This window comes from Neophocaena asiaeorientalis, unplaced genomic scaffold, assembly GCF_003031525.2.
Source record: "Neophocaena asiaeorientalis asiaeorientalis breed wild unplaced genomic scaffold, Neophocaena_asiaeorientalis_V1.1 scaffold65, whole genome shotgun sequence".
NCBI classification, from domain to species: domain Eukaryota; kingdom Metazoa; phylum Chordata; class Mammalia; order Artiodactyla; family Phocoenidae; genus Neophocaena; species Neophocaena asiaeorientalis.
Window position 1 is genome coordinate 4,186,977 of NW_020173215.1, and position 26,667 is coordinate 4,213,643.

The following is a 26,667-nucleotide window of genomic DNA, read 5'->3' on the forward strand; positions in this document are numbered from 1 at the left end:
TTCTTATTGGCATTTTTTTTCTCCTCAGTGTCTGTGTAAATGTTATTTCTTATTTCTCATCCTGCGTCTCTGACCGCACCTTCTAATTTGCCTTCTGTATCCCCTCTTTCTAGCTCTCCAAAGAAATTTGGACATTCGCCACAGCATTTTTTCTCAGTCCTTTCCTTTCTTTATTTTCCCGCACGTGTGTGTATGTGTGTGTGTGTGTGTGTGTGTGTGAGAGAGAGAGAGAGAGAGAGAGAGAAAGAGTAAGAGAGAGAGTAGAGAATCATCCATTTCCATGGCTGCAGCCATGAGAAAAGTTACCCAGAAAACTAGACAAAAAACCTCTAAACCTATTGTATCAACTCTGACTCCATCCTGGAGATTCCCATCCGTCTTTAAAACTCCCTAGGAGGCACCTCTACATAGAGGTAGAAGTCATAAGAACAACATATCAGAAACTACTAACCTTTTCTGTTTCTCATCTTGGTGTACTGCTCTCTTTTAATGATGTTGCCTTGCTTTCTTCATCCTCCCATCTTGATGGCTTACAGTCATCCTCTCCCCCTACGCTCACTCAGTGGACAAGTTTTCATGTTTCTTCTTTCCTAATGCCTCTGGCACTCATTCTTTTCTGTGCATCCCTCCTGCCAAGACCCTAGTTCAGTCCATAATTACATCATGCCTGGACTATTATAATAAAAATTAACTTACTTTCCTTACTCTGGTTTCTAATCCTTCCAATCTATATATTACATGATCCTGTATAATCTTGGAGCCCTTACGAGGTCCCAGATACTTTGTTAAGTTCTGAGGAGTTAAGCACTTCAGTTCTAATAAGAACACTTTAATATAGAAGGTAATTTTGCAATATTACAATTATAGTACCTTGTAGCAAGTATAGTTTAAACAGAATGTGTGGAAAGAACGGCATACTCAGTGATACCTGAGGAAATAAGTATAAGCTTCAAGTAATTGATGAGTTTTGGAAAGACAGAGGAGTTGCTTATGGACAAACAAGGGATGAAAGGCATTCTGGGGAAAGACAATAACAGGTGCAAAGCCAAATCTATGCAAAAACATAGCATCAGAAAAACAAAGCTGTTCAGTATGGTTGGTGTGGGTTAGGAACGGGCCTTGTATACCATAGGAGAAAATTCACGTTTCTTTCTGTGTCTAGTAGGAGAAACAGCTGAAATGTTTTAAGATGGGCAATAACATGATTAGTTTATGTTTTATGATGATTCCTCTCTCAGTGTTGTAGAAAGTTATTTGGATAAAGCAAAGCCTGAGTCAGTGAATGAAAGGAAAATGGCAGTAACATGAAACAGCTAGCTCAGTGGCTCAGCTTTAACGATACTCCCCCCTCCTCAAAATCTTTCAACTTCCAGTTTGCCTAGGGCATAAAGCCCAGTCTGCATATTCCAGCCACTCCATAAACAGTCCCAGCATCTTTCCAAGCTTATTCTGTACAAATGTATAGCCAAACTTTCAGCCTCACTGGATCACTTTCTGCTCCTGGGAAAAGGACCTGTGCTTTTCCAAGCATTATGGCTCTGTTCAAATCCTTCTATATCCTAGACCAGGGTTCTGCAAACGGCAGCCTGCAAGCCAAATTCGACCCAGTGCCTAGTTTTGTAAATAAAGTGTTACTGAAAAATAGCTATGCCCATTCATGTACGTATTGTCTGCGGCTGCTTTTGCATTAAAACAGCAAGTTGAGTGTTGCAACAGAGATCTGATGGCCTAAAGAGCTGAAAGTATTTACTAACTGGTCCTTTACAGAAAAAAATTTGTTGACTCCTAGCCTAAAATACCTTCATTCTCCCTTTATGATACTATTGTAAGGTGGGTAACCTCTTTAAGACTTAGCCTCAATTTACATTTCTCGAAGAAAGGCTTTTCTATCAAAAGTGATCTCTTTGTCTTCTGAATTCCCTAAACAATGCTTCTGAGCAATTTCATAGCACTTAAACATACTGCCTGGTTTTGTATTTACTTTTCCATGTGTCTTTCTTCCATCTAGGGTATAAGCTTGAGCACAGAATTTTTTTTACCTACTTATCCATGTCTCTATTAGTTCATCCATTTACCTAAAGATGGATTATAAGAGATTATATATAATAGATTATTATAATTATGTACGTATATATACTGCTATGTGTGTAAACCTAAACTTTGAATTCTTGTCACATACTAATTACTCTGCCAAGTGCTTTTCAAAAGAAATTACATTTGATGCTCAAAACTACCAAATGAAAGGAATACATATATGTATAATACTTTATAGATAGAGAAGACTTAGAAAGGCTAAGAAACTTTATGAATTTAAGTACTTGAATGAGATCAAAATTCATGTCCAAGGGAACTGTGTTCCAAAGTCCAGTTTCTAAACTATTACTAAATCACTGTATTCTAGCAGCCCACAGTGCAGTGCCTTATGACCGTAGCAAATCTCAGGAGGAGGTAAGAAAAGTTTCAAAAAATCAAATGGGGATATTTCCGCTTTACAAATGCAACAACAGTTGATTTAGATTTTAGATAACAATGATCAGTTTATGCCAGTAATTTGAAACAGTAATTTCTTGAGTCAGAAAAAAAGTTAACACCTTGTTGATTTGCATTGAACTAAATCATTGTAAACTGATTCTACATCGACAAACCTGAGCAAGAGTCCCTTTTGGCCTTAGCAAGAGCTACAGTGTGCCTTGTCTCACCCACATCCCCCCAGGCTGTGTCCCACCTTCCATCTACTGTAGGATCATGGAAAAAGAGCATGTTGAAGTCATAAAGACAGAAGTTCAAAGTCTCCAGTACCATTTATAGATTTCATGTTTCTCTGTGCAACTAGATTAGCCTCCCTTAGACTCAGATTCCTCACCGATAAAAAAGGTAGTACAAAACCAAACTGTTAGGATTGTTCCGAGACTTAAATGAGAGCATATATAAAATGCCTTGTAGTCTGCTGGGTGCACCCTAAGAACACAGTAAGCTGCTGCAAAGTTGTAAAGAACAGCGTAGGTGTTTAGCTGTTAAGAAGGTAGCACAAGAGTTGATCTAAGTTCATAACCTTAAAAGAAATTAATGTGGACCAGAGAAGCAGGAGAGAGATGCATGAAAAGATGAGAAGTGAAACAAGACTCAAAATAATACAAGTAGGGAAAACCTGGGCATGTGATCTCAGCAGTCCATCCATTTATATTGTCCCCTATGTTTCTTTTATCTCTTTCTTTTTTAACTTACAAGAATAAATTTGATTGAAACTGGTATTATAGATATTGTGAGATATTAAAGAATATCTCATATTTAAAATACACTATTGATACACTTTTATTCTTTAATTTTTAAAACTAATAAATATATTACCTACTTTTAAACAGACAATCTTCTGTGCAATAGCATAAAATAAAGAATAAGAATTTATAGTACCGAGTTCCTCTATGGATTATTTAGTTCAACCTGGGCCAGAACTCACATCATTTGCCTTTCAACACATTGTTCATTCTAATATACCAGGGTCTTCTCACATACAAAGCATCCAAATCAAATTTACATACATTTTGCCTCCTTCTTATTTTTATTTGTAAATGCTTAAGGGAACAAATATTTGAGTGAACCCTGACCTTTGCTGCCATAAAGCTGTAAGAAAGCTTGTGGCACTATGAAGCACTTGTTCCAACCCCCATTAACTTATTTGGTCATTTCTACACCTACCGATAGAAGCAAAGTTTCCCAAGGTAAAATCACGTAATTCTCATAATCCAGGTGCCTACAGACTTTCTCCAAAAGGTAAGGCGATATGATTATTTCATGAGTCCTGAATTTCTAACTTTGAGAAATCATTTACAAACCTTTGTTATTTTTATTTTGATAAAGGGAATAGATGTCTTCTACTGTGTAAGCATAGTAATTACACTTTGTAAGGTCATTTCTGGTCCAGGAAATATAGTCAGTGCTGTTCTCACTCCTGATCGTGGCCTGTGGGTGTGTCAAAGGGTGTTCAAATCTGAGTGATACCAAGTACTTTATCAATATTAATATCATTTCTCAACCAAATTCCTTCTTTATTCTTTTTCTATTTAGCTCTCATTTTATAGAACCTCTATTTAAAAAAAAAAGAAATAGCTCCCAACGGTTCATTATGTCTCTGAAAAGGATGAAGATGCTGAAATGTTTGTTTTAAATGATGAACTTCATAGGAGAAATGTGCACTGGCTGCAATGCAAGGTTTTTCTTGCTGTTTCTATTAGGCACTTGCTGTTGCTATGTTTTTATGGACACAAACCAAACTATAGAAACACCAGTTAGTTCCAACAAGGGCATTTCTTTGTTGGCATAAAGGAGAAAGCTTTGAAAGATGTCTATTATCTCGCTACCCTCCAACTTAAAAAATTATGGACCACAGCCAGCTTCTGAACCTTCAAGCTTAGCTACTTCTTTCCTAGCTGACCTCTCAGGAGTATATACAGACAGCTTTTTTCTTCAGAAAGAAGATAGGAGCTATTCTCAGTGGAAACTCCTCCCCGCTAACCAATCTGGTTAGCATCAAAATATCCATGAAGATGTCATGCCTGTCCTTACAACAAGAAAGCAAAGCAGCATGGCCATATGAGGAATAGCAAATGAGAGAATCCGTAACTAGGAATGTCTCTGTATAAATAATCAGTTCTTGAGTTGTTCTGGACAGTCAGTGTGTGTCAAATACTTTGTCTGGTCTTTAAAGAAAAAGATCTTCCACTGACCTTTCTGGTATATTATGGTGCATGGCAGAAAAAATAATTGTTAGATTCATTTAACAGATGTTCATTTGTGATCCTGGCCACTGACCACAATATTAGAGCAAGGCCCTGATTTATGCTCTCAGGCTGGTTTATTTAAAACACAATAGTCTTCTGGGTATATTCTGGGGACTTGCATGATTTAAGAAACCCACAAACCTTGTGAGGACCTGCTTGAGGTCATGGGATATCTCACAATAAAGATTGTTAATGTGATGTTCACATAAAATTTGAACTCGCCATATCCTTTCGTTGTTGTGTGATCTTACTTGTAATGTTTTTCTTGACATTTCTGCCTCGGTCATTAAATTATAGTAAATAGATGTTGCAGCATTAAAACTGGAAGAAATATGCCCATGTCTGCTCTCTGCTTTAGTTATAGGATCATTGGTGGAAATTCTCAGTTCACCATCAACCCATCCACAGGACAAATCATCACCAGTGCGTTGCTAGACAGGGAAACAAAAGAGAATTATACTTTAGTGGTTGTTGCATGTGATGCTGGATCCCCGGAGCCTCTTTCCAGTTCCACCAGTGTGCTCGTCACGGTGACTGACGTCAACGACAACCCACCAAGGTTTCAGCATCACCCATATGTCACACATATCCCATCCCCTACTCTTCCAGGTAACCAAACCAACTCGGAGGTCTCATAGATAAATAAAAACTATACATTGGACACTTTCTATAATTACATTGCTGTTATTTTTACGTGTATATTTCTGATATAGCCAAAGTTGGCAAATCCTCTAAAATTCAACTCTTGCCTAAATAAATTGAAGGAACATCGAATCTTGCAAATTAATTCTTTCTTCCCAGACTAATTGTATTTAAGGTTTTATAATTGCCACACCTTTCCTAGTGCTGTTTCTTAATTTTACTTGAATATTGTTAAAGATTAGAATAGATTTCACTTTGTAGTCAAGGAGGGTTCTGTCCTGAGATGTAATTTGTGTGTTCCTTGATAGGAGGGACATTATCTCTTTTTCCATGCCATATCCAAGCACCTGAAACATTATCTGGGAAGTAATAGGCCTTCAACTGTATTTCTTAGTAGAAACTGAATATTTTATTCAATGCTTCATAGATAGATAAGTTTTCAAAAGGTTTAATGAAGGAATCCTTCTAGTTAATTATTACTGTAAATATTTTACTCTAGTTTTGATGAGTGAAGTTTTTCTTCCGTTAGTATGACTATGAAGCCGTTCATGAAACGCTTTCGTATTGACAATATGTATTTAGCTTTCTGCATCTCTTTTAAATTTAGTTTGGTTTTGTTTGTTTCTTTGCAAGGATTGGCCTACTCTCTTAGGCACTACACAAATCATCTGCCGTTGGTAATTTTTGAAATGAATTTTGAAACAGGAAAATATACAAATAAAGGCCATAATTAATTTTCCTTGCTTTAAGATATTTTTAATTAGAAAAACAAAAAAAACGGATGCAGGATTTCTCCTCTAGTGATCTTTGATCTTCTATTCACTTGAGAAGGTCTAATTAATACCAATTGCAAGTATAAAATCCATAAATTATTGTGCCAAATTTCTATCAAAAGGAAATGTCAATAGTGAAGTCATAAATCCCTGATGATGGCCTTCAGCTGAAATGATGCTGGCAGGCATGATTCTAATCACACCCAATGTGTGGTGATGCACTATTACATCTCCTGTACAAAGTGGGTAAGGCTTAAGCATTTTTTTCCTCATTAGACATATTATAATTAATCAGAATCACTGGCCTTTTTTAAATTAGAGACTTTTCACTTGTGTCACAAACTCTTCTGTTACGGGTAGGAGTGCAGGTTTGGGAAAGGTTTCTGAATAAGTTCATCGAAAACACGTCCTTATGGCAGCTTTTCAGCGTTATCTCCTCTACAATCTGTCCAATTGGCCCTCATCCCAAGCATTGACTTTTGGAATCCAAATTGGGTCCATTCTTCCTCATTTCTTATTTCTTACTACTTTATCATTGTTTATATATGTGTGTGTGTGTGTGTGTGTGTGTGTGTGTGTGTACTTTATAATTGTTCATATATGTGTGTGTGTAATTTATAATTGTTCTAATATATATATGCACGCATACATATATACACTTCATCCCCATATGAGAATAGTTCACAGATAAGAGAATTTTGCTATAAAAGAGTGGGTATAAGGAATCAACAGTAATTTTTTAAACATGTTATTTTTGTTGACATGATTACATAAAAGGTAATTCAATAATATTTTAAGACATAGTAGGGCAATTATTTTTTTCCCCCATTGGGCATAAACATAGCTCTTAGCAGAACTCCTGTATTATCGTGTTTGTTGGAAGTTCTGTTATGTACAGATTTTTCTCCTAGGAACTATAATTCGGAAGGATTAGCTGTTGCCCTTCCCTGTGCTTCTCGCAAAGGCATACTGAAAATTATCAAATTCACTAGACTGCATGGGTTTTAGGTAGATAATGGCAGGTCAGTTCCTGAAGACTATTGTTAGATTTGACTGGGGAACTTCAGAGACAATATAAGAGGTACTGTTCTCCACTAGTAATCATGGGGAAATAAAGTTATGTCAGGTAGCAATATAGTGTTTTATATATAGTTTTAATATAGTGTTTTAACTTACTATCAAATGTTTTATTGGGGTTCCATGAGATTATAACTGCACACTCCCTCTTTTATAGGTTCCTTCGTCTTTGCGGTTACTGTCACAGATGCTGATTTTGGACCCAATGCTGAACTACATTATTCTCTTTCGGGTAGAAACTCTGAAAAATTTCACATTGACCCACTGAGAGGAGCTATTATGGCAGCCAGACCACTAAATGGCACTTCAGAAGTGACATTTTCTGTGCATGTAAAAGACGGTGGCTCATTTCCAAAGACAGATTCTACAACAGTGACTGTTCGATTTGTGAACAAAGCAGATTTCCCTAAAGTCAGAGCCAAAGAACAAACTTTCGTGTTTCCTGAAGACCAACCAGTAGGCACTCTTGTCACTACCATAACAGGGTCCTCCTTGAGAGGAGAACCTCTGTCCTATTATATTGCAAGTGGGAATCTTGGCAACACATTTCAGACTGATCAGTTATCAGGGCAGGTGTCCATTAGTCAACCTCTGGATTTTGAAAAGATACAAAAATATGTTGTATGGATAGAAGCCAGAGATGGAGGTTTCCCTCCTTTCTCCTCTTATGAGAAACTTGACATAACAGTATTAGATGTCAATGATAATTCCCCAGTTTTTAAGGAAGATCCATTTGTATCTGAAATATTGGAAAACCTTTCTCCTCGAAAAATACTTACTGTTTCTGCAGTGGACAAGGATAGTGGACCCAATGGACAGTTAGACTATGAAATTGTTAATGGCAACAGAGAACATAGTTTCAGTATCAATCATGCTACTGGTGAAATTAGAAGCATTCGACCTTTAGACCGGGAAAAAATATCTCAGTATGTGCTTACCATAAAGTCCTCAGACAAAGGCTCCCCTTCTCAGAGCACGTCAGTAAAAGTCATCATTAACATTTTAGATGAAAATGATAATGCCCCTAGGTTTTCGCAAATATTCAGTGCCCATGTTCCTGAAAATTCCCCATTAGGGTACACAGTTACACGTGTCACAACTTCTGATGAAGATATTGGTGTAAATGCAGTTAGTAGATATTCTATAATGGACACAAGTCTTCCGTTTATGATTAATCCCAGCACTGGGGATATTGTAATTAGTAGACCTTTAAATAGAGAAGACACAGACCGTTACAGAATCCGAGTTTCTGCCCATGATTCTGGGTGGACTGTAAGTACAGATGTCACAATATTTGTGACAGATGTCAATGACAATGCTCCAAGATTTAGCAGACCATCCTATTACTTAGATTTTCCTGAACTTACTGAAATTGGCTCCAGAGTGACTCAGGTATCTGCAACAGACCCTGATGAGGGATCAAACGGACAAGTGTTTTATGTTATAAAATCTCAGTCAGAGTACTTCAGGATTAATGCCACCACAGGAGAGATTTTCAATAAACAGGTCTTAATATACCAGAACGTCAGTGGCTTCAGTAACGTGAACATCAACAGACATAGCTTTATAGTGACATCTTCAGATCGAGGTAATCCTGCATTACTTAGTGAGACAACAGTTACCATCAACACGGTGGACAGTAATGACAATGCACCACAATTTCTTAAAACTGCATATTTTACTCCAGTCACCAAACATGTTAAAATTGGTACAAAGTTAATCAAAGTTACTGCAGTAGATGAGAAAGATTTTGGATTGAATTCTGAAGTGGAGTATTTCATTTCGAATGAAAATCATTTGGGAAAATTTAAGTTAGACAATAATACAGGGTGGATTTCAGTAGCAGCTCCCCTGATATCTGACTTGAATCAAAACTTTTTGATCACTGTCACCGCGAAGGATAAGGGAAACCCTCCACTTTCATCCCAAGCAACTGTTCAAATAATTGTCACTGAGGAAAACTACCACACACCTGAATTCTCTCAAAGCCACATGAGTGCAACCATCCCTGAAAGCCATAGTATCGGGGCCATTGTCAGAACCGTTTCTGCAAGAGATAGAGACACGGCTATGAATGGCTTGATTAAGTACAGTATTTCCTCAGGAAATGAAGAAGGCATCTTTGCAATCAATTCCTCCACAGGTGTATTAACACTAGCCAAAGCTCTTGATTATGAGCTATGCCAGAAACACGAAATGACCATTAGTGCTACAGATGGAGGCTGGGTTGCAAGGACTGGTTACTGCAGTGTGACTGTAGATGTGATTGATGTGAATGACAATTCTCCAGTGTTCCTCCCTGATGAATATTTCCCCACTGTTTTGGAAAATGCCCCCAGTGGGACGACAGTTATCCACCTAAATGCAACGGATGCCGACTCTGGAACCAATGCTGTGACTGCATATACTATACAGTCATCTGACAGTGACCTCTTTGTCATTGACCCCAACACAGGAGTCATCACCACTCAAGGCTTCTTGGATTTTGAAACCAAGCAGAGCTACCACCTTACTGTGAAAGCTTTCAATGTCCCCGATGAAGAAAGGTGTAGTTTTGCCACTGTTAATATACAGTTAAAAGGGACAAATGAATATGTGCCTCGTTTTGTTTCCAAACTTTACTATTTTGAAATCTCAGAAGCAGCTCCTAAAGGTACTATTGTTGGAGAAGTGTTTGCCAGTGACCGTGATTTGGGCACTGATGGGGAAGTGCATTATTTGATTTTTGGTAACAGTAGAAAGAAGGGTTTCCAGATCAACAAGAAGACTGGACAAATTTATGTTTCTGGACTTCTTGATAGAGAAAAAGAAGAAAGGGTATCTTTGAAGGTACTGGCCAAGAATTTTGGCAGCATTAGGGGTGCAGACATCGATGAGGTCACTGTAAATGTCACTGTGCTTGATGCCAATGACCCACCCGTTTTTAGTCTAAACATCTACAGTGTTCAGATCAGTGAAGGGGTCCCAACGGGAACTCATGTGACCTTTGTCAGTGCCTTCGACTCAGACTCTGTTCCCAGCTGGAGTAGGTTTTCCTATTTTATTGGATCAGGGAATGAAAATGGTGCCTTTTCCATTAATCCACAGACAGGACAGATCACCGTTACTGCAGAATTAGATCGAGAAACCCTACCCATCTATAATCTCACGGTTTTAGCTGTGGATTCAGGGACCCCCTCAGCTACAGGAAGTGCCTCCTTATTAGTCACCCTGGAAGATATAAATGATAATGGGCCTATGCTGACCATCAGTGAGGGAGAAGTTATGGAAAACAAACGCCCAGGAACTCTGGTGATGACCCTTCAGTCCACGGATCCTGACCTCCCTCCAAATCAAGGCCCCTTTACCTATTACTTGCTGAGCACGGGCCCTGCCACCAGCTATTTTAGTCTGAACACTGCTGGAGTTCTGAGCACGACTAGAGAGATTGACAGAGAGCAAATTGCAGACTTCTATCTGTCTGTGGTCACTAGGGACTCCGGTGTTCCTCAGATGTCTTCCACAGGAACCGTGCATATCACAGTGATAGACCAAAATGACAACCCTTCACAGTCTCGGACAGTGGAGATATTTGTTAACTATTACGGCAACTTGTTTCCCGGTGGGATTTTAGGCTCCGTGAAGCCACAGGATCCCGATGTGTTAGACACCTTCCACTGCTCCCTGACTTCGGGAGTTACGAGCCTCTTCAGTATTCCAAGGGGCACTTGCAATCTGAGTTCCCAGCCAAGGTCCACAGATGGCACGTTTGACCTGACTGTCCTCAGCAATGATGGCGTCCACAGCACGGTCACGAGCAATATCCGAGTTTTCTTCACTGGATTTTCCAACGCGACAGTGGATAACAGCATCCTACTGCGTCTCAGCGTACCAAGTGTAAAGGACTTCTTGACGAACCACTACCTTCATTTCTTACGCATTGCCAGTTCACAGCTGACTGGCCTTGGGACCGCTGTGCAACTGTATGGGGCCTATGAAGGGAACAATAGAACGTTTCTTCTGGCAGCTGTGAAGCGAAACCATAATCAGTATGTGAATCCCAGTGGTGTAGCCACCTTCTTCGAAAGCATCAAAGAGATCCTCTTCCGGCAGAGTGGAGTGAAGGTAGAATCTGTGGATCACGACTCCTGTGCTCCTGGCCCATGTCAGAACGGAGGGAGCTGTGTAAGGAGACTGGCCGTTAGCTTCCAATTAAAGAGCCACGAGAGCCTTCCAGTCATCATCGTGGCAAATGAACCCTTGCAGCCTTTCTTATGCAAGTGTCTGCCGGGCTATACTGGCAGCTGGTGTGAAATAGACATAGACGAATGCCTTCCGTCCCCTTGCCACAATGGTGGGACCTGTCACAATTTAGTGGGCGGATTTTCATGCAGCTGCCCAGATGGCTTCACCGGCAGGGCCTGTGAGAGAGATATCAACGAGTGCCTGCCTAGTCCCTGCAAGAACAGTGCTGTCTGCCAGAACTTTCCAGGAGGCTTCAACTGTGTTTGCAAAACTGGATACACAGGTATGACAATGTTTGGCTTTTTTTTCCACCAAGACTTTAGCCATATCAAGTATAGTAGAAAGTCACGAACTTTGTCATTTTCAAATGATTTTCCCTAAAGAGTAGGCAGAATCACAGCAAATGCTTTAAGCATTTACTATTGGCCAGACACTTTTCTAAGCACTTTATCTGTATTTATTTCACTTACTTCTCACAAGAAACCTAAGAGGTAGGGATAATGATTTTCCAGGTTTTACAGAGGAGGAAGATGATGTAGAGAGAAGTTGAGTTGGTGTTCTAAGGTGACTCAGTTGATTTGTTGTAGAGTCGGGATGTGAGCTTACACAGTTCATTCCAGAGGTTAAGTTCTTGTCTTGTACAAGAGCAAAAAGAGCATCCTATCTTCAAAAAAGTGTTCTAAAGTTAAAGGACATGGTATATTTAAAGTATGAGACCTGGACTATTTAATGTCCTAAATACAGTTATCAACTATTGTTGTTGGTTCCTTCATTTTATCATGATCATCTTTATGATTTTTTATCATAATTATCATTAGGATTATTGAAATTTGACCCACACTGTGAGGAGAATGAAGCAAGAGCTGTGATTCAGATTGAGATTAAAATGCCTTGTTATTTGTAGTAGTCAGTTAGAAAACATCACAGGCTGATTTGTAAGGTAACTGAGCCACAATGTACCTTGACATTTTAGAAACAGAGTTAAATATATTGAGCAAATTTGTTTGACTAGTCTTTGGCATCCTAATAGGACATGATGTATGTTTATAAATATATCTGTTTCTATCCCTATCTATCTATCACCTATTTATTTATTAGCTGATCTGTAGTTAGTGCACCTTCAAATGTGTATAAATTTATGCTGTTGATAAGTTTGAGGAGAGACAATTTCTCTGCTGTAATTTGCACAGTATACATTTTTAGAGCATATATATTACATTGGGTTGCCCTGTAGTGTTTATGAACACAAGTTAAAGTACAGTGAAATAGGTAAGACCAGGATATATTTTTAAAAATTTGGTAGATGTTTTGCAGAATACTATTTTAAAAGAAGTTTTTCAGAAAATGCATTTGGATATCATATTTTAAAATGATGCCCACCATGTGTATACTTATAGTTTTATATTTGGAGAATTGGATTGCTTGATGATGATATAAAGCAAGTTTGAATAAGCCAAAGCAGATCTCATAAGCTTTGCCTTCTAACAAAATAATGTCCTTGAAATGTAAAGAAAAAAAGGGCAGCACACATATGAATGAAAGAATCAAGGGATTTGACAGAACTTGATTTATCTATAGCTTTTGGGAAGTCACCTTAGCTTGCTGACCTTCAACTCCCCCATCTGTAAAATGGGAATAATCATACTTTACTTGTCTTTTAGGGTTGTTGTAATGAGTAAAAATAATGTTTTTAAAACACCTAGCACAGAGCCCAGCTTTCAATAAGTAGCAATGCTGATTAGCAGCGTCCGTAGTAGTGTTAGTATAATGGTAGACGTAGAGGGATGCCATGGGATTTCTATAAAGACAAGCCTCAGTGGCACAAGGTAAGCATGAGTCTTACCAGAGTTGTACTTGTAGGATCATGAATAACAGGCTTACATACATGTTATGAGTGCAGGGTTTCTAGAAAACCTTCTTCACTCTTTCCCACACTTCTCCCCCCACCAACCACACCCCTCGTTACTTCCTCTGTTGGGAATTCAACAATAAAGATGATTTATTTGTCCCATTTTAGTATAATACGCTGATTCACACTTAGAGTGAGTGTACGCTTAGTTCCGGAATGAAGAAAGTGTGACTGCATTGGGTAGTAGATGGGGAAGAGGGAAAGTGTGTTAGCAAGGCACCCTACGCTGATCTCAGCATAAATGTTACTTACTGCATGAGGGGACACAAAACTAGCCCTTTCACTTCACTTCTCTGTAGTTTGTTTCTTTATTTGTTTCATTTTACTTAAACATACACAACATCCTTTTCCAAATGTAGTTGTTGAAACTTTTAAGCATACTCTTCTTTCATCATGAAATATTAATAACATTTATCGAGTGACTATTTAAAACACTGCTTAAAGCTCCTTGCATCACAGACATTGTTATTCACTTAGTTATTTATTCAGTTCTTCTCACAACTCTATTAAATGAATATTTTTATCATTCCCATTTAAAAACAAAACGATTTGGATCTCAGAGAGACTGGAGATGAGATAACTTGCCTCCAGCATGGCACAGAAAGTGATCTGAGTTTTGACTAAAAGCTTTACTCCGGAGCCTCTGCTCTTTATATGCCTGTCACGTCTCATCACACTTTGATCTGCACTTGCTAGAGAGTTTTGCTAGTGGGCCTGTGATATCTTCTAAGAATTTTTTTTCCCATTATTCTACTTAAACCGCACAAAAAGCCTATGAGATAGGTATTGGAATCCTCAAACTGGATAAGAGTGAAGGTCAGGAAAATTCACCCATAACCTCAGCAATAAAGACATTGCGGGTATTTCCAGAAACCACTGCTGATCATCACTGCAGTTCTGCAGTGAGTGATTCCCAGGAGAACAGTCCCTGCTCTGCTGTCACCCTTCAGATATCATTCAACTCTCACCCACTGGCAGAAGCTAAACCTGAGTCCTGCTGGAAGGGAGTCTGAAAAAGTGATAGTTTCCAACTTCCAGTCCCTGCAATACAGAAGGATGGAATGGAGCCGGTTGTCAACAGAGAGTATCTGACATAGAAAGATCCTCCTACTGCTCCTATTTTATGTTGTAGGAAGCTGAGCCTACACGCTGGTGACTCTAGGCCCAGAGCTGCCAAAAACGGGATCATAACCTCTTTCTCTAAGGGACATCATTTGAAGTAATGTATTAATTTTGCATGCGGTCCCTCCTCAGAGCTCACTTTAGTCCCTGTTTGCATAATTGGAGATAATCCAATTGATCAGGAATGATATAAACAAACGTATAATTGAATGCTTCATATAAATCTTACATTTTTAAATTAATGTTATTCTTTGTTTCCAAATTCTATATGCAAAGTCCATCCAGTAAAACTAGCAGATAATTAAAGTCTGATAGTTTTATTTCTTTGTTTGGTTTTGCAGAAAACAGTATATGAAAAACCATGCTGACAAATTGTTCACACTAAATTAGGAATGCATTGTTTAAATGTCTGTAAATGTTTAATGTTCTTTGGAAAGGTAATCTCTCAAGTATCATTTTGTGTTACTTTTTTCCAGCTAGTCTTTACCAGGTAACCTGACTCAGGAAGGTGGAGCTAATGCACCAAAACATCTTAAAGAACCAATCAGAGCTAATAAGTCATAAAACAAAATTCATACTTAAGCACAAGTGTGCCTCACAGAATGAATTTTTAACTATTCATTCTGGCTAGATTTTACTTCTGTTAACATTAAGTATTAGTGCCTTAGTGAAGCCTTCTTCAAAGTCTATATGTATTGTATTCAGATTTTTTTGGATCATCAGAATTATTTCAAAGCACCTATATTTTATACTCTATTTACTATTGTGGACTTTCACTGCATTTTTTTTCAGTGATTTTTAAAGTCAGTGACATTGCAAATTGGAGCTGTGAGAGATTATAAACTTTCTGATTAAAATAATTCTCAGCTGCTGCCCCCATCACACACACACACACACACACACACACACACACACACACACACACACTACTGAATATTTCATGTGAAGCTAGAGATTGTGCTACAGATTAGAAGAGTGTTTATGAATTGATGCAAGTTGAGAGACTTTATCCTAAGAGCACCCCACAGAGAGTGGTTAAATATTAGCTCAACAGGGGATCTTTGTGGAGAACATCCTGTAAGGATGCAAGTAGAAAAATGAAAATTATGGAATGATTACAACAAAAAGATATGAAGAGATATAGTTATTATCATATTGCTACCATATTCCTGATATATTTAATTTTTTAAGTTTATTTTCAAGTTTGTGGCTATAGGGTCACATAATAAATATGGAATAAGAATATTTTTTATTTAATGACTTTAGAGAAAACTAATTTGTTTGTGTAACTTGTATTTTGGGTGGGTTTTTCTTAGTTACTAGAAAAAGAACCAAAAAGAAATTGAGAAAAGAAATACTGAGACTTCATTTTCTGTTATAATCACTTCATGTTTCACTGTTAAGAACATTTTCCTATAATTTAATTTTATGTTAATAGCACTAAATGAAGCTTTGATTAGCTATATGTAGAGTATATTAGAAAAGATGAATAAATTTTAATATAGTCTAGAACATGTGAAAAATTAATGTCTAGATTTTCACGGAGTTTGATAGTATAAGAAATTGCATCAACTGTCAATATGACCCAGTAAATTGAAAGAAAATATCTTCCATATTATTCATGCCTCAGAAGTTCAGGGAACCCTGGAGGAAAGCATCAGCCTAATAACTACAAACCTAATATTTCTTTTCCTATACAAATGAAAATTTCTTGCATTTAATAGAACACTAATTAGAAAGCACAATTATAGTCAGTAACCACACAGCATTTGTCTTCCTGCTCCCAGGTTTTCTGTTTGCAGTACACCCTGCATTAAATCCTTCATAGTAATGAATGGTGTTATAAAGGGCAGCATGTATATGGAACTTATTTCTAAATCCTGGTCTCTCATAACAGAATTAGTTCATAGCACCTTTAACCTTTCCTGTTCACTTTCACACATCTGGATGCATTTTAGGTGTGGTATTTGTAGTAACGCCAGGAGTGTACTCCCACAAGGGGAAGTTTTCCTGTGCTCTCTAGTAAGTCCCAGTATTTCAGGGGAGGATGAGATTTGTCCATTCATCACTTTTATGTCACTTGACAGTATAAAAAGGCCCGTAAAGTTATTTACAGTTTGTGCATAGTAATTTTACCAAGAAACTTGGCAAACATTTGCTTTCATGAAGATGGGAGTTGTAACTAAGAGTCATTCTTCTAAAATCACAGCAGTCATATATTAATGTTGTCAATGATCATGTGACCAGGAAACCAAGGAATATAAACAAATTTTACTTCCAAGAATGGAATTACAGTTTGCCTCAAATGATACATTAACTTATTAAAGCATTAATAACAGGTTCTAGTAGCTTAAAAGCTTCTTATTTCTGTGGAAAATAAGTGTGTATTTGTAAGCATATTGTAGATATTATGTGTATCATTATATATAATCATTTGTAGTCTCATTGAGATCGTATTTGTGTGTGTTTTAAAATACGAAGGTAAGACCGTTTTTTTTTTCTTTTTGGTTTTATTACTAGCGACCCTCATTTAAGCATAATATTTTTGCTTTGTTTCCATGTGAAAAACCATAATGCTAATTGATCAGGATATTTAGATGAGCTATCTTCATAATGCCTTTCATTTACATAGCATGCAAAAAACAGCTAATTTCTATTAAAACAATAAAAAAGCCTATAAGCATAAACATTCAGAATATATAGCGTATATGTATTATGGAATTATATTTGCTAATAAAATAATCAATTTAGATATAAAATGAACTTTGTTAGTTCCACATGGTCTTCCTTCTCCTCTGTGTATAAACACAAGACATGCAAAAGTATTACTTGTGGTGATCTAACATATATATGATCTAAGCTATTAAATTGAAGCCTACACAGACTATGGGATATCAGAAATCATCATATCCCCATAGGGTGGCTGAAGTTAACAGGCAAGAATAAATTTAGCACAATTATACCTAACTTAACATTAAAATGTGCTATTGCAATAAGTGAAACTTGAATATACATCCTTGTCAAAAATATCATAGATGATTCGATTTATGTTATTCGATTTATGTTCAACACTTCATCACACCTTCTGCCCCAGAACATGAAGACACATGCTAAATTTCTCCTGTAAGTTTAAACTGTAATCTTGAAAAGTCTGGATTTACCTTGGCCTCCTATTATGCATTCACTTTCATCTTCACCAGTTCCCATTCTCCATGTGCTAGGAGCTTACACTTCCGAAAGCATATCTCCTTCTACCTATAATAAATAATGTATATCAGCACCATTAATTGATGAATGTCAAAGCAATGAGATCACTTTATTCCTCTAAACAGCTGCTCTGACAGTTAACATATCTCAATAGAAAAAGGCTCCTTGAGTTCAGGAGACATAAATGCCTTTCTCTGTGCAAGTCCTATCAGCATACTTCCAAGCCTCAAGGCACTGACAAATATTGTTAATTGACTTGCAGCATTAATTAAGTTAATGATGCAAAATTTTGTTTCACGGTGCTCCAACACATCGGATTGTTTGTATCAGAAGCATGTTAGAGTAATTCAAATTGCTGCATTCTCTGATAATCATTATGCCGCTAACATAGATGTGTGCAGAACAATACAGAATTTGTTGCTGACTTCTAATTGGGTAATAGAGCATAAACTTTTCAAACCCTAGAAATACGCATTTAAAGGCTTTTTGATTCTAAGTAAAATTATGACATCTTTCCTTCACATGTAAGAAAAAATGTTCTTTTAATAATAACTTAAATTGCAACATTGAGTTTTCAAACTGTATCTTGGAATCTAGTATGGCAACCTCTTTGAAATTTACTAATTGTAAAATAAAAATATTACTCAATAAATGGAGTACTCAAATTAAAGTTTTGAATGGTAAATAATTTACATACTCTAACAACAACAAATAATACTATTTTACCCAAACTCAACAAAAAGTTCATTTGCATAACCCCTAGAAAATTCATTTCTTAAATTTTTGACAAATATGAAGATAAAACTCTGGCTTAAAATAAAATGTCAAATGAAAGATAGAATTTTCTTTCTCCTTAAAAGACGTTCATTCTCAAACTAATATTTTCTCAGTTTGTAGCTGCTTCTATTTATGTAGTCACTGTATGTTTTAACACATGAGTAAGTCATATTTATTTTTGGGTTTCTTTCCACCTCTTGCTTTGGACTAACTGAAATAGCTCATAGTTTGTATTTGAATTAAATTCAGATGTCCGTGTTAAAATCTTATTTTGTAAGGAGTAAATAAAATAACCATTTTATATATTTATTTTTAAAAAACCCTAAATTTCTTGTTGTTATTGCTGTAGAAACCAAGATTCAAGGTGGTCTTTTCCAATAAGATTCAAAAAAGTAAAGAGTTGATATTTACAGGATCAATGATTTGGGTTTTTATAGTCATACATTGTTCTTGGAGAGCACAAAGGTCCAAATACTTGAGTAAGTGTACATGACCACACCCGCTAAACTGTTTAGCCTTTGTTCCCCATTTCCAGTCTTCAAGAAGTGAAGTTTGTGATTTTGTAACCTACGTATATGTGTTCACAACATGAAGGTTATACTGACCATACCTGTAAAGAATATTAGTCTATATTCTTAATACATGCTACTTTTAACAAAACTCTAAAAGAAATTTTCAAAAAAGGAAAGGAAAAGAAGAAAATAAAACCTTACTTAGTACAACGGCACATGTGAAAATTACACATAATCTTACAGTGGAAAAAATGTAAGGACTGGGATGTGACTCTCCTGATACTAGGTAAATAATCAATAGTATAGTCAATAGGTCTTATTTCATTCTCTATTGAACGGTATCAGCATTGTATTAAGGGAAAAAAAGTACACTTCTCTAGAACAATCTGTCACAAATCCAGTTAGAAAACACCCAGAGAAGAGAGTTCTCCCATGGCACAGCATCTCTCTGGTGTGATAGTTTGTATGGGCTTAGAATAAATTTGTCCTGCCTGTTTCTCTAGTATGACTCATTGCTAAAGTACTTAAAACTTAATTTCTGTGCTTCTAGATTGTTAACTTGTTTATTTTCATTATTTCCCCTTAGAATAGAAAGGTATTCTGAAATTGTACTGTTTTGCCTTGTAAGGAGATTCCCAATTTTATTTATAAAGGAAAAATTTTTGTGTGTATGACCGTTAGCAGTGTCATGAGATCTGACTCACACTCATAATTTCAAACAAACCAGCAAGTGTGGCTACAAATCAAGCCACAAAAGCAGAAATGAATTAAACAAAAACTTTGACTGTGTTTCAAGCATAGTTATTATGATGAAATGGATTATCTATGCACAACAGGGTCTAGTTGTGCATATAAAACTTACGCCCTTTCATGAGACATTGAATAAAGGCATTAGTGCAGTCATGCTGGGAAGTAGGTAATAGCTTTACAGAAATAAACTCTCCCTCCTGTCAATGAATGGAAATTAAGAACTCTAAGAAATGTCTTAATTTCTTAGGAAATTAAGAAATATCATTATTTCCTCAAATCAGAAAACTAAAAACTATTCTAACAAATATGTTAAATGATTACAATATTTATTATAGAACAGTGATATTAGAACAAATTTACATTTGCATAAAAAACCACACAGAATCACAACGATAACAAAACACAGATGGGACTGGCCTCATACCCTAAGTTTTGCCTACTAGGCGATTAATTATTCAATTATAGCTGTCTGAAACCTGGATATGGGAGCAGAGTTACAGTGGTCTGTACCGTAGTTTTATAATTTCTTTGGCAAGAGATTATCCTCCAAAGGCTTCTTCTCCGCCATCTGTGAAATATGTTTCCTGTTGTGTGGATCAGTTTCCCCCACTAAAGTGGAGACACCATGTAAAGACACTTGTCTGCTTTTTAACTGTCAGACCTTCATCTTCTAGCATGCCTGGCCCATAATAGGCACTCAGTCAATATTAACAGATTCAATTAACAAGATGATGTATGAGAAGTCTTTATACACTGAAATATATGCTTGCTAGGCATTATTGGTTTAGAAGAAAGACAGAGCATATATAATCTATAGTCAAGAATAAATTTTCATAAATATTTGAAACTGTGTTTGACGTGTCTTTCTATTTCTTACTCTACTTTACAACAGGTAAGTCAAAGTTAAGGAATATTTCTTGAGAGTGAAAGGATTGTAATTTGGCAAATAAGCTAAATGAGATTCATTATTACCTTTGAGAAATCTGAGTTAAGGATATCTCGATGGTGAAAATTATACTGCAGAAGTTTCAACTCTCCAGTTATAATACATGAAAAAATTGGCATCGACAAGAGAAAATAAATTCAGTGAAAACATTTAAATATGTTCACCATTTGTGATTTCCCTGAAAACAGTAGTTCCTTCCAAGATGATTATGTAAATTACTTCCTAAATATTATAATGCACATCTTTAAAATAGGACAACTGAATAAGACTTTGAACTCAGATATAATATTCCTATGTCCTCATGTCAAGTAAAATGTTCTTGTATTTCTTTTCTCCAAAGTTAGGCTCTCTCAGGATAGACTATTACATATGGTCATGCAGTAATGGTGTTAATATATTTATGCAAGGATTTTTTTAATGAGTTTGATGCTTTTCAGGGAAAATCTGTGAATCTCCAGTCAATTACTGTGAATGCAACCCCTGCTTTAATGGTGGTTCCTGTCAAAGTGGTGTGGAGTCATACTACTGCCATTGTCCGTTTGGTGAGTAAAACTTAGTGGTTGATATAAAATATCAATCTATTTTGGCACACAGTTTAGCAATTTTGTTTTATCTTGTCTTGGAGTGACTAAGAAAATGTTAGTCGTTTTACACAGGAGGTTTTAGCAAAATAAAATCTCAAAGGTTTAATATTTTCTGTTAATTATGGAAATTCCATTGAATATATTGTTTTGATCATTACTAGAAAATAATCAACCAAAGATTATTAAATTTGATGTTGTCTCCTCAGGACATTTCCTCTCAAAAACTTGTGTATGCCTTCTTTTTAGCCTAGAACCTATCTAATGAAAAATCCTTTAAGAACTATTTGACATCACTTTCTACTAAAATCTTTAAGACTAGTCAAAACGTTTTTGTTTTGTTTTGCTTTTGCTTCTTTACTTTCGTTTTTTGCATTAATTCAACCACTTCAGTTAGAATGATTTGGTAACTTGACATGCAGTTTTCATATAGGCTTTGTAGATAGTGTCGTGTAACTAATCAAAATTCAGAATGATGTGTTCTGTTACGGAAGAAAATTGTTAAAAGAATTTTTTCATATGCATGCATATTTAGTCATCATAGTGGAATGAATTAAAGTATTCTTTCCAGGTCTCACCCAAATGTTACCCTACACTGGGACAGCCAAGAACTATGAGAACAGCTTTGCAGGAAGCTTTTATTTTAACTTGATTTGTTTCATAGGTTGGTGATTATTCCATTTATTTAAAAGCTGCTTTACTCCACAATAAAGTATTCTTCTCCAGAGGCCCTGCAGTAGTTAGAGACTCTGTCTTTCTCCATAGGCAAGAGAGGAGAAGGATTTTTTTTCTAGTCTTTCCTTGAATATATTTATTACAGTGAATCTCAATGTATAGTAGAGAATAGAACTTAAAAAGAATTTCAGGTTTCTAGTAACCAGTAAATGTAACATTAATTCATTTTCAAGTAATTCTATGACTATCTAGTTCTAAAGCACAATATCAAAAGAATGATAAAGAAAAACAGAATATAAAAATATCTAATTGTGAGCCTTGTATTTTAGCAATGGTTCTGAGGCCCAGAAATTGAGGGATTTGTCTACAGTCAAACAGTGAAAACAAAACAAAACAACCTCAAAATGGTATATTGACTAAAACACAATTTTATTTTCAGTCCAGGATGATAGTCACAGTACCTCTCTTTTTTAAAACTTCTTCAGATTCTCACTAATAATACCCTCGAAGCAGTAAAAGGTAGATCAAGGTCGAAATAACCACAATGTTAGATCTCCTAAAATGTCTTTCTTTCAATTATCTCTGTTTTTTTTAAACTTTTTATTTTATATTGGAGTATAGTTGATTAACAATGTGGTGTTAGTTTCAAGTGTACAGCAAAGTGATTCAGTCATACATATACATGTATCTACTCTTTTCTCAAGTTCCTTTCCCATTTAGGTTGTTACATAATATTGAGCAGAGTTCCTTGTGCTATACAGTAGGTCCTTGGTTATCCATTTTAAATAAAGGGTGCTGCTTTTGACAGAGAACCACAATCAAGTTTCATGGTTTTAACTTGTGTTTTGGAAGGAAAGATAAGGGGATTGGAGTGGAAAGTGGAAAAATTATTTTCAAGGTGACTGAACCAAGAGTTTTTACATTTTTAGAGATTCTTTTGCATTCCATTTGTACATATGAGGATTTAAGATAGATAGTTGATAACAAATAAGAGCAAATTGTTGCAGCATTGTAGCTGATACAACAGTGATTGCCTGTTGGGTGGAAGTGTTTTGGTGTCCAAATAAACCTTCTCCTCACCACACCAGAGATCCTCAGGGGTAGGGGACTAGCACAATAACGTAAATTAAAATAGAGACAGATCACATGTAGCCGACGGATTGCACTTACCCCCCTATTCTTTCTAGTGGCAAAGGCAAAAAAAATTATTTAAACTTAGACATTGTTAGTTGAGAACAGAAACCTTAAAAAGAAAACAAAACAGAACAAAAACCTTGAAACAATACAGATTTGAGAAAAGAGAGAATTAAAAGGAAAAAGTATTGTCCTTTACAAATTGAATGTGGATGAAACATACAAAAAAAATGGCAGATGGAATGCCTCAGGCAAATAGCTGGAGGTAGTTACACATGCATCCTATAACAGAACATCTTAACTATAATTTTGAAGTTGGAAAAACCTTTACACCGTTTCCCTTCTCATCAGTGAAAGATTTGCTGTTTTGGACTAATATTTTTTTAATTTTTAGACTTTTTTAGCTTATGTTTTATAAAAACACATAAAGTACTTAAGACTTTATAAAGAAGAACCTATATAGCTGTAACTTTATATATATGTATAACTTCATACACACATACGAAATATTTCTTATTAAAGTAATTTAAATAATTTATTTTTACCTGTATGTAGGTTTATTTCATGGCATTCTATTTGGAGGGCAGTTTTGAAATTAAAATTTCAAAAAATTTTAAATTACTTTTAAATAATTTAAAATTATTTCAAAGACAAAAATTTACATTTCTCTAGAAACAATAACAAAAACCCTTAGAAAGATAATATATTCTATAAAAATATTATCATTTTTGAAAGTACAGTGTCAATTTAAATAAAATGTAGAACATATTTCCAGTATATACTTTCTACATATATTTATATTCAAATTTTAAATATATTTTCATAGATTTATTAAAATTTACTCATAAGAGACCTAAGGGAACACACAGTAAAAATTTCTCTCTAATAATGTGTTTCATTTGTATGCTTTATTTTTCCTTTCTATTTAACTTGATTACTCTTTCTGCATGTATAAATAATATATATAATAAAATATATGTTTAATATAAGCTTGAAATTTTATTATATATAAATATAAGTTTTATATAAAATATAAATACTATATGAAAGATATATTTATGATATAAAACATATGCCATATATAATATATATGATATATAATACATATAATTCCTATAATTTCTTTATCTTTTTGTTAACTTTAGTTAATGATTAAAAATAAATCATATAGATTTCCTAGTCATTTATAATGAATATTATCTGAGTCTTTACAGAAAAAGGAAAGATAAATGACACAAGGAAATTCTAGGCCATTTTAATTTAAAGAGCATTTAGATATAAAATGTGGTGTAGTCAAAACAACTAGACAATCAGTAGATCTGGCCTCAAATTTTGGCTCTGACTCCCATGGTTCTGTGACATTGGACAAGTTTTAAGTATTCTGTAAAATGATGACATTGGTTTCTTCTAGCAGAACAGTTCCCGGCATCTATGTTTAATGCATTTACATGAGATCTACAGCCAAAATGAAGGAATGAAACCTTTGCAAGTTAATAAGAATTATGATGTGTTGGCATGGGTTAATTTTCTGATCATTTGCTACAGGCTACTAATATTTGTGGGAAAAGAATTTTGGCATAGAATTGTAATATCAGTAAAACTCACTTTTCAGGTTTGAAAAAGAACCAGCACAAACAAGTGGGAATGCTAGATTTCAGAAAACAGAAAGCAATTTCAAAGTAGCTGCTGTAAATCATACCCAAAGATGGTATAAAACAAGAAACAGAGAAAAACTTAAGACAGTTATTTTCTTTGCTAAAGGCAGTGTATTCCTTTCCTTAATTTTGTGACTTGAAAATACCACAAACACAGGGACTGATTTTTTTAGGTCAAAACAAAATTTACTGTCCTTAATTGAATTAAAATTGTTTTCAGGAATTGTTTATTATGAAGGAAATAACTTGGTTGAAAATTACAGCATATTAAACTTTAAAAAGATTGACAAACTCACTTTGAAAGTTTATCAGAAAAGAAACCTCTTCAGACCTACTCCATTCTACTAATTCTAATTTTTTAAAATGAGGCATAGTTAGATATGTTTCCATATTGGCCAAAGAAAAATAATTACACCAGTTTATCATTTCTTATATGCTTTAGAGATCTTTTTTTTTTCTATTTCAAGTAAATTTAGACAGTATTCTTTGGAGAGTAATAGAAAGTTGTTAAAAACGTGACATTATTGTAATTTAAAAATATTTTAATCAAAGTCATTTAATAAAACTTTACTTGAATGTGATGTGTCAGTTTGTCAATTTTCTCATTTACAGGTGTCTTTGGAAAACACTGCGAGCTGAACAGTTATGGATTTGAGGAGTTGTCATACATGGAATTTCCCAGCTTGGACCCCAATAATAACTATATTTATGTCAAATTTGCAACTATTAAAAGTCATGCTTTATTGCTTTACAACTATGACAACCAGACAGGGGACCGGGCTGAGTTTTTGGCCCTTGAAATTGCTGAAGAAAGACTAAGGTTCTCTTATAACTTAGGCAGTGGTACCTATAAACTCACCACCATGAAGAAGGTGTCAGATGGACATTTTCATACTGTGATTGCCCGGAGGGCAGGAATGGTAAGATATTAATTCCACATTAAAACTTGTTTTATTGAATATCCAGTCAATCAGGCTGGAAACTTGAAAAGTTAAAGCATGAATTGTGGTGCAAATTGAGTTCAATTATATGTATTCATTATTTGTCCAGTTTTGTTATGAACTACAGCAGCAAATGGGTAACATTCTTCTTTTGCTCATGACAGCGTTGTTTGACTCAAAAACAACTCATCTCAACAAAAAGGAAAGAAAATATCCTAGTGCATAAACATTCCATTGTATACATTTCTTATATTGAACAGATTTTTAAGGCTGTGTCAGAACTCTACTTAAAATGGCTCCTTTGCCTTTCTAAGTATCCTTGCCCAAATTGAAGAAACGACTTAAAAACAGACAGGGAAAACTTTTCTACAAAGAAATTACTGATAAAATATTATACTTAACACAGATTTCCGTATAGTAGGTAATAATCCTTATTATACCAGCACTTCAGTATACTGTCATCTGTGAGGTCTATGACATGAAATTGTGTTAGGATGAAGTATTGGTTTTTGACTATTAAAGTATTCTCAGAATTATAACTCAGTAATATCCAAGATTTCCATATTATATTCCATTTCATTATATGGCTCTCATAACAAACAAGGTACATATTTAGCGCTTGTGTTCATTAAACACGTATTTTTCTTTATAAAAGGAAATGCTTCATATCTTTTCCATGTTAATGTTTGAAAACATTTGACACAGAGTAATAGAATGGAAGGATTTATTTATTTATTCATTTATTTATTCCAACTCTCTCTCCATAGTTCCCCCCATCTTCAACAACTATCAAAGATTTGGGAAAAAGTAATTTGTAACAAAAACTATTCTTAAATATTTTTCGATTTTAATGCTGACCTTTTAAAACCATAACTGCTCTTTAAAATTTTTATTTCACCCTAAAAATGGAGTGGTTAAAGTATTAAACCAACTATTAAAAGAAAAATTAGCCGAAAGAACAAAA

General features: G+C 35.3%; 1 protein-coding gene across 3 annotated transcripts in view; it reads left to right on the forward strand.

Moving 5' to 3' along the window:
• FAT4 (FAT atypical cadherin 4) overlaps positions 1-26,667 on the forward strand; it is a 170,325-nt gene that overhangs the window by 122,031 nt on the left and 21,627 nt on the right. For 2 of the 3 annotated variants that reach the window (XM_024745170.1, XM_024745169.1), the window contains exons 8-11: positions 5,137-5,387; positions 7,428-11,777; positions 21,155-21,259; positions 25,375-25,682. In XM_024745170.1, coding sequence (XP_024600938.1) covers positions 5,137-5,387; positions 7,428-11,777; positions 21,155-21,259; positions 25,375-25,682 — 5,014 coding nt within the window. The remainder of the gene's footprint in view (positions 1-5,136; positions 5,388-7,427; positions 11,778-21,154; positions 21,260-25,374; positions 25,683-26,667) is intronic. The other variant, XM_024745171.1, reaches the window with a different exon arrangement.